General features: G+C 41.4%; 1 protein-coding gene across 4 annotated transcripts in view; it reads right to left on the reverse strand.

The window, feature by feature from the left end:
• Nucleotides 1-792: 792 nt before the first annotated feature.
• The window catches only part of ETV6 (ETS variant 6), a 130760-nt gene continuing 121919 nt past the window's right edge, over nt 793-9633 (reverse strand). For 3 of the 4 annotated variants that reach the window (XM_017835395.1, XM_017835394.1, XM_017835396.1), the window contains exons 6-8: nt 7322-7464; nt 4463-4563; nt 793-1254 (exon numbers count right to left, since the gene is read on the reverse strand). In XM_017835395.1, the coding sequence (XP_017690884.1) occupies nt 1149-1254; nt 4463-4563; nt 7322-7464 (350 nt within the window). In that variant the 3' untranslated portion in view covers nt 793-1148. The remainder of the gene's footprint in view (nt 1255-4462; nt 4564-7321; nt 7465-9633) is intronic. The other variant, XM_017835397.1, reaches the window with a different exon arrangement.

Consider the following 9633-nt stretch of genomic DNA (forward strand, 5'->3'; position numbering starts at 1 on the left):
TCTCTAGTTCTCTAACATCACCTTTCAGATTGGTGAATCATCTACCTCTCCTGCAGCAGAAGATGACCTTGGAGAGGCTTCTGAGTAATACAAACCATGTGATGAGTCCCTTTGCTTTCTCCCTATGATGTAAGGAACAGTCCTTCACCTTTCACCCCCAAATTGCTAGCAGGTATGCTATTCCTTTTCTAATTAAAGATGCTTCAGTCTTCCCTAAAATGGGAAAAAGCTTTGAGCTGAAATTCTGCATTGTGGAGAATATTGGGGAGGTTTATATATATATACATATATATATATATATGAAACTTTTATATATATACACATATATATGTCTTCATCCCTGCCCACCCTTCCCCCTGCTCCAGTCTATCACTTCTTTGCTAGAAAAAGGGAAACGTTAACTGATAGTCTGCTGCAGAGGTTTGTCACACTTGTTTTTCTCCTCCCTGGAGCACTTAGGTGTTTGTTTTTGGTCCATATTCCAGCAGTTAATAGCCACTCAGAGTGCGCACTGTGAGCCCAAACTATCCTGGGATGATAGCCCAGCCTACATGTGTAGGGTGTCTCCTCTTCCTTTGACAGGTATGTGTAGTAAATTCTTTTGGTAGCTTCAAGACATTTCCCAGTGGCAGCACATGTAAATTGATCCGAGCAAACTGGAAGCCTTGAGCACATCCCTTCTGTGTTGCTATTGTTTATGCAGTGTTGTGTCATGAGACTTGCACAGAAAATAAAAGCACTCTATTTCCATAGGAAAGCATTAAAAAAAAAATGGTAGCATAATCTGACATCTTGTCCTATGTAAGATAAGGAAAGTCAAACTGCATGTTTATTAGGAGGAAAAAACCAATAACCCCCCCCCCCAACTCAAACAAACAACAAAAAAAAAAAGGAAAGAACTCAAGGGAGACTTTGTAGGAACAGTGAAGTAGTGCACAAGTCCAGGCTTTCTCCCCTTTGCTTTTCTGCCAGCACCACTTCTGCCTGTTAGTTTGTTTTGTTAAGGTGCTTCAGGTCCTGTGTGGTTTTCAAGCTAAGCGGCAACCTCAAGTACTGCTTCTGTGTTGTTGCTTCCCCTCCCAAACCATGCCAACCATCCGGGCAGATGTTTCTCCCATGGACCCACAGAGGCGGTGCACCTGTTTCCTTCAGCACTCATCTTCTTGGTATATTTGTTCATCCAGTTCCTGGGATTCAAGGTGCTCGAGGCGGTCTGTTCGGCCACTCATAATCTCATCTGGGGTCTTCATGAACCTGCAAAATAGAGAAACAAGTGGATTTCTCAGTGGTCTCAGCTTTTCCATTCATCAAGTTGTTGAGGTCCCTGAGCTCTACAGCTCCTGAGATAATCTTTGCTGTATCCTCCCAATGCCTAGTATTTCCCACATTTTTCCCAGCTTACTGATGTCTTCCCCTCTACATACCTTGAAAGGAAACAGAAAAATCACAGGCATTTACCCCTGCTCCTTAAAAGCCCAAATCTGAACCAAACCCCACATTTTTCTTCCAAAAAATGATATTTATTTCTTCTCCCTCATATTGTTTGTTGTGGTCATGTAAGATGATAGTATGCCCCAGGTACACTCATTTATGGTGTCTGGTGACAGAAACATGAAAGACCTTTATGACCAGCATCTTTCAAAACAAAAGCACTTGTAAGGTGTGGAGAGGCAGAAGGCTACTGGTTTGTGTGGGTCTGTGTGTAGGTGAATGAGAAGAATAAGAAACACCAAAGAAACGGTGGTGGAAAAAGCCAAGGTCCAAGTCAGAACGAGTTCTGGGAAATGGAAAAAGTCCTGAAGGAAAAAGCTTTGGAGCTAGGGAACTGTAAGGAAAGACAGTCTCTTCCTGTGTGATTGTAGCAAGCGTAATTGTACTGAAGGAGTATCCTCTGTAAATGAATGCCATGGCTCCCAGCACTAATCTCTCAATGCAGTAAGTCTGCGGGGGTGGGGCTAGAAACATAAACAGCCTCTGTGGAGGCATGGCAGCAGTAGGAAATGGGAAAGGACATCCATCAGCCTGCAGATCAAGTCTGCAGTCTTGATTTTTGCCAGGATGCTTATGTGTACTACTGCACAGGGGTAGCATGGAAAAGCTCTGCCTTTTCTTTTTGAATGTAATGGCATAGGAAGAGAGCGTGGCACGGGAAGGATGAAATCCTAGTTTCAACACAAATCAGTCTCCTAACTACTAAGTATTTCTGGTGAAAGTAGGATGAAAGATGTTTATTCTGGAGGTGTTACAAAATTTCACAGTCTTTCATTAACGATGTACTGGTTAACATTCAGCAGTACAAAATGTGTTAATCACAAGGACTGATTTTATTTCAGGTTGATGATACACTCAGTATCCTTGGCCCAGTGAAAGCAAAAACAACCAACAGGAGCCTCGTTACTATCACTGAAAAATCACTGACCCAGAAAAATCACTGCTGAAGCCTCTCAGCGAAAACATAGCATAGCCTGGAACTAACCTTCTGCTATCCCTTCTAATCTGGGAAATCATGTGCACATATGCATTTAGGGAAAAAAAAAAGGCTATGACTCACTGCTGTGTCACTCCCATTTGTATGCTGGAAGAATGCTGCTCATACGAATGGTGTTACGGCAGCGAAAAACTCATATGCCAGAGTGGTGAATCTGTTCCTGGCTACACAGTGAAAATGCACCAAAGCCTAAGGGCCTGTGCCTTGCATTAAACCCTGTGATTGTCTTGTTGATTTTGCATGAGAATGAACTCAAATCAGAGAGTGATCACACTGCCCTCCCTACCGTGTGGGGAAAGGGCTGATGTGAACTGTACCACAGTACTTAAGGTGTTCTTTTTGGTCTGTGTTTTAAGTCATGTCAAGGAAATCAAAGCGTGGGTATTTGTAATAGCATTTGATTACATTAAAAAAACCCAACACAACACAACTTAACCTAACATAACCCAACCCAACCCAGAACTAGAAGCTAATTAAGAAACAGTATCTGTGACCTATTTTGTTGCAGAAGACACTCAGGCAACCTATTAGAAATCTTTCTCCAACTCGATTTTACTTAAAAGCTCCAGGTATCTGCAGATGACAACTGCCTGCATGTTACTTGTAAAGTCACAATTCCTATTACTTTTGTGCTTGCAAGATATAGCCAAGAAAGGCACATTAATGACTTGATCTTTTGCAGCTGTTCTTTTTCTCTTCACATATAAACAGGTCTAAGAAAACAACTTCAAAAAGTTTTATTAGAGAATTGTGCAAAAAAATGCTTTACTGTTTTCTTTTTTTTTCCCCAGTTTCCAAAAGAAATGAGGTTTATATGCTCATGTTTTATGTTCCCTGGTGACCTTTGAATCTGTTGGTCAATTTGGGCATGTCTGACAGAGGAACAGAGGTCTCCAAGGTCATTAAGATTTTGAGAAAATAGGCAGCCTGGTTGAGAAGAGATGGACTCCTCTTTTTTTATGCCCCCACTGAAGGGCAGGCTTCAAGGTGTTCAGAATTACGAACTGCCCCAGGGCGATGCAGTCTTCACACAAGGCCACAGAAATCCAGGTACCCTTGGTACTGCTGCTACTGAAACAAGCTTGTTTTAACGTTCCACCAAAAACAAAGTTAGTACCAACCAGCTGATTTTGCCCATGACTACTACTTCCCTTCCCTCTCCTTCCCCCAGCTATGTTTCCTTCTAAGACCTGACATAAACAAGTCATTCTAAAGAAAGAAACCTTTTCAGCTGTAGATAGTTTGAGTGCTATTGCAGTTCTGTTAGCTATTTAAGAAAACAAATTCCAAGAACAACTTCCTACTTTCCAAGCACGCTACTAGATCCAGACCATGGACATCAAAGCAGCCTTTGGTCCAAGTTCAGTGCTCTGTGGGTCAGACATACACACTAGAATTTGCTGGTCCTGTCTGAAGAGTAGAGTGCTTTTGCTCTCTGCTAGCTGCACTCAAGTTTGTACAAGTTTATTGCTGTTTCAGGCACTATTTCCTGAATGTTTGGTTGTATCATCCAATCCAATGCATTGGGTTTTATGAACAGCTCTCGCAGGTCCCTCTTCCTTGAAGGCAGCAATGCTGAAAACATGGTCATCAGCGCTTCTCTTCTGTGATGCTGATGCATCTGAGGAAATGCCTGATCCCTGCTTAGCTTTCACTGGCAGCTGTGTTTGAGAAATCAGTTTGGAGTGGGTTTTCCAGCAGTTCAGCTGAATCATTTATCTTAGGTCTTAAACAATGGCACAGCCTGACTGAAGTGAATGTAAAGACTTCTCTTGACTCCACTGATCATGGAAACAGGCCTGTGTTTTCTTAAGTTGGTGTAGTTGCCTTGAAAGATGGCAAGCAGCTTTTATAAATGTATGGCCATTGTCACCTGTTTTATAGCTGTGGCAATGAAGTATCCCACACACAATTCCATTTTTCATCATAAAAACTAATGGTCTGTAGAAAGGAATAGCAAAGAAAGAAAATTACCTGAACAAAAGCCTTTGTCCTGGCTCCTTCCGGATAATGTTTAGTTTGTAGTAGTGGCGTAGAGCTCTGGACATTTTCTCGTAAGTCATATTTGTTCTGTTCTGTTTTTTTTTTCAAAAGAAAAAAGCAAAAATGTGGTGAGATGATTCATTAAAACCTGCCTAAGCCCCAAAAGGAGTTGCAGAACTATCACAGCTAGCTAAAGTAACCAGGTCAGTTCAAGAAATTACATGTTCCACTCTTCTCTTTGCAGGTCCATTCTGCCCCCACAGCCCTCATCACCAAATTTTTGTGCATCTCTTTTCAATCAGGGCAATTTAAACAAGAAATCTATCAAAAATTCCAAGTGAGGTTTTTCTACATTTTTTTGAAACACAGGTAACAAAAGACTTAATTAACTACAAGAGGAGACATTAGATGGAGGGAGGTGCTTATGCCAAGTGGGATGTGACGGGCCTGTTCTTAAAGAAAACATGTTTTGTAAAAGCCTAAGAACAGTGGCAAATACACTGAATCTGTCAGCAATCCCTGCTAAGAGCACTGTTCCTCTGAGATTTCCCTGCATTAACTAATTAATGCTTACAGAATACTGTAGAGATTGACAGCCCATTTCTCCTCTTGTTATACAGGTGTAAATCAAGAAGCCCATTAGATTGTAAATCAGGAAGCTCCTCCCCTTCATTTTGGGAGCTGTTGACCCCAAAGGCCATAGCCAGAGCACTGTGGTATACTGAAGTATGACCCTGCTGAAGCTGAGTGTCACAAGGCAAATGTGATGGGCACTGGCAGAGATGAGCAGCCCCCATAGTACTGACCTGGGATAGCAGGATCAGTCCCTTAGGTTGTGCCTACATGAAGAGCATTTTGCTGGTCCAAAGAGCAGTGGTTACTATGCTGGCAAAGAGACTCCCAGCAGAGACACAACTATCCTGGCAAAGCTGTGTTTGCTCAACTATAAAGCACCCACCTTGCCATGAGCAAAACACATCAAACTAGTACAAGCACGCTTTTGCTCTGTGAGCCTCCATGTTAGGAGTTTGGCTTTATTAAATGAGACTGATCCACCTGCCTAAAATGTTCCATAAAAGCAGACCTCCCCTGCTTGCCCTGACCACAATAGTTCTGCTAAGAGAGGCCTCATAAAGAGCTCCTGTAGCAATTAAACACTAACAGGGACCATGTTTTCCCTGCAAAATCTGGATTCTTCTCATTGGGAAGCCCCCTGAAATACTGTGTGTGCTTCTTTCATTTCTTATATGCCAAAAGGCCACTGTTTTACCCAAGCAGCTAGTGGTCTGAAGTAGCTTCAGTTTTAGACACCCAGCATGAGACATGATGGCACAGGCCAATTAGCATGCAGGTTGGGTAAGGGCACAACTCTCCATTCCCAGTGTTGCAGCTCTAGGACAGATGTTCTTGGAAGCAATATGTCACATGAGAAAATCTTGACCTTATACAGATTATACGCTATGTATGCTGATATATAAAATCAGAAAATAGCCGAGGTTGGAAGGCACCTCTGGACACCACCTAGTCCAGTCCCTCTGCTCAAAGCGAGATCAACCAGAGATGGGTGCTCAGGACTGTGTCCAGTTGGATTTTGAATATCTCTAAGAATGGAGACTTCACAGTCTCCTCTGGGCAACCTGCTCCAGTGTCTGACCATCCTCCTAGTAAAACAGTCCCACACTTGGGATCTCATGAAACACAACACGAGGCAATGTGAAGTCCCACACTCCTCAGGTCATTCCTCCCTTGGTGGAGGACTTCGCACTGCTCCTTGCTAAGTTTCATAAAATTCCTGTTAGCCTGTGTCTCCACCATGTTCAGATCCATATGGATGACAGCACAACTGTCTGGTGTATCAGCTACTCGTCCCAGTTTTGTATTGTCTGAGAACCTGCTAGAGGTACTCTGTCCCATCATCCAGGTCATTAATGAACACATTGAACAGTACTGCCCCCAGAATCAATCCCTGGGGTAACATCACTTGTGACTGGATTTTGTGCCACTGATTACAATCTTTTCAGCCCAGCAGATCAGCCAGTTTTCAATCTACCTCACTCTATTCTTGTCTAGGGCATACTTAATTAGTCTGTCTATGAGGCTATTTTGTGAGACAGTCTCAAAAGCCTTTCTAAAATCAAGATAAGCTATATCCACTATTCTCCCTGAATCCACCAAGCTGATAACTTCATTGTAGATGTATGTTACAGTGGTCAAGCACTTCCCTTTTGTAAATCCACGCTGACTACTCATACATTCATATGAATATACTCATACACATATAGATATATCTGTATGTAACTCAGTCTCAAGCTGCAAAAATCAGTAACTGCTTTCCAGAGAACAAAGCAGAATTGCCCTATTAAAAGGAAATACATACTCTTGCAGCATTTCGTGTCTGTCACAGGACAGTGTGTGAAGTCTGAAAGTTGGTACAGACAGGGACACAGACAGAAAGCTCCTGCCAAATTATTGAACAGGGCTCCTTGTAGACCACATCTAATCAGAATATCCTTAGCATCAGGTTTCCAGAAGAGATAAGACGCCTTGAGAAAGACGGACTGTTAATTCTTGCACTCCTAATTTTATAATTACATGCATTTATATCTAAATGCTTCTAAACCAAACCAAGAGGTTTTTCTCTATGAAGACTAGGTTTTAGTGCTTGAGGATGGGTGGTTTATATTTCTAATGTATGTAGAATGAAAGATTCTACATACATTAGAAATATACTGCTTTCCAGCAGTAATTTATATGCACATCCTTTCTTCGTTTTCCCCCTGTTTATAAGTGAATCCTGTAATGTTACCAGAGGTGAAGTGCTGTAGGAGGAAAACTGCATTGCTTCCTTACCTTGTGGTTTCCCCACAGCCGGGCCAGCCCGTTGGGATCCACTATCCGAAATATTTTGGATTCCTTATCTTCCCATCGGATGAAATTTTCGTACCGGCTGTCAGAAAGTAGCTGATAAACGTAATCCCAAAGCAACCTACAGTCTGTGAAGAGAGAAGCAAGAAAACACTTCTTTTTTTCTTGGGATTAATTCTGGAAACTTTTGGGTGGATGTGTAGTAAAAGGACAGTTGGGATCAGGGCTGAAATAGCTGCTGCAATCTGAAATGCAAATGGCTTGGCTGGTATTGAGTAATGTTTGCAAAATGTACTGGAATATACAGCCTCTTCTGATGCATCCTAGTCCTTCTGACACTGACTGAGCATCTTTATCGCATTAAAAGCTGTGTGAGATGACCTGCTGACCTTAGTTGCCTGTTTATTGTACTGAAGCACATAAAACTACCACTGTTGGCCCTGATGCTGTTGCTGGTTGTTTTAGTGGAGAAATCAAGAATTTTGCAACCTGCTCTCCTTGCTTGAGACTGCCCCTTTCTGTGCTAACATATGAGTTCTAAAGCATGGGCAATATTACAGCTTTCCTTTGTATGCTCCATGTAATACAAAATTGACACCTTCTCCCATTTTAAATTTGATTTTTATTTTTTCAGGTTCCTGAAAAAACCCCCCGAGTATTAAAATTACTTAAATGCTATTGAGTGGGTAAATACTTTCTATTTGGATAATTGAATTGGAATTTCCTCTTGAAAAACACTACTTAGGTCGCTAATTAAAGGTCTAACAGAGATTTAGGTTTGAGTTTAGTGCTCTTCAGTTTCATGGCAGTCCCTTGAGACCGAGGAAGCCAAGAACTGAGCTGCTCCTACTTCCTGTTTGTGAAGTGTGTGTGCACAGCACAGCATAACTGGGAACTATGAAATATGCCAAGAGAATTGTACAGAGCTGGGGATGTTACTGCTGCCAGGGTTTTTATAGCTCAACTGGCCAGATTCCTAAGATGGCCACAGGGTTGCGTTTTACTCTGAAAGCAGCACCAACCTCTGAGAGATGGCTTGTTAGAGTTGTTCAAGGGCTGGCAACCAAAGACATCCAGCTTACAAGTGCTAAAATGGATTCTTGTCAGCCTGTATTTCTATTCCTGCCTGTCTGTCTGGAGCTGGCACGTGTTACAATGGGGATGATGACATGTTCAGTATGAAAATATAAAATGCTTTTTGAAAAAGGATATGAATAGCACATTTAATGAGCACACCTGAAATGGTTAGATATATTAACATTATTTATGGTATTTTCCCACTTTCAAACAGTCAAGAGTATCTCTGAAACCTGTACTGTCTCTAAAACCAGTGCCCTTACTACAGACTCTTTCTACCAGTCCTAAGAAGAAAAAAGCAGTCTATGACATCTGGCAAAAACTGTTCTAGCTGAAACTACCCTGATGGTCATCTCATCCATAATATCTACAAGAGGAAAAATGTGAAAGGAAAGAGGTAGATTTTTAATTGGAAAAACCTTATTTTCATTAATATTTTTCACAGAAAAACATTTTCCACAGAAAAATGTCCATTCCCCTTTGAAATTTTTCTAGGTTTTAATTAAAAAAATAAAACCTGAGGGCAAGTTTCCCTGGACTTCCCTGTAGGAGGTCTGTAAAAAGAGCCAGAAAATGAAAGTGGGAGGCTACCACTTTAATTTCTGTTACCCTCCCTCTCACAGACTCAGAAAACGCAGTTCTTCCATTGCCCTTCTGTCAATATTTTTGGACACACATACATACACATATTAGAAAAAACCTTTTCTAGACTTCATTTATCAATCAAGAGAAGGGAGATTATATTGCTCTACTGGTTTGTGCCTTTTAATATTGCGTGAGGTTCTCAGGTAAAATGATAGTAAGAGCCAACATAAACGATACCTTGACACATGTGCAATTCATTCCAGGACTCTTTCAATGTCAGAAATGTATAGAAAATTTTTTTTTAGTGCAAGAATCCTTGGGCTCAACTGGAGGAATGGTGCTCCCGCAGAGACAAGTCAATATCAGGCTTTGTCATATTCTTGAATGTCCAACCTGGATCAGATAGCCTCTGATTATAGCACCTTATAGCTAATATTTCCAAGTGCTGCAGAGATATGATTTACACTAAACTTTACTTTCACCTCATTATTTCCAATAGGCAATATTAGTTTTAATCCCTCTGTCTCACAAACACCCCCACCGGCTTCCCTTTCTTCACAAAACCAAGGAAGCACACAAAAAAAATCAGCCTAAGATGTCTAGGTGTCAAATAGTTAGATTAACAAGAGAGCTTC

This window comes from Lepidothrix coronata, unplaced genomic scaffold (genome assembly GCF_001604755.1).
Source record: "Lepidothrix coronata isolate B3197 unplaced genomic scaffold, Lepidothrix_coronata-1.0 Scaffold255, whole genome shotgun sequence".
NCBI lineage: Eukaryota > Metazoa > Chordata > Aves > Passeriformes > Pipridae > Lepidothrix > Lepidothrix coronata.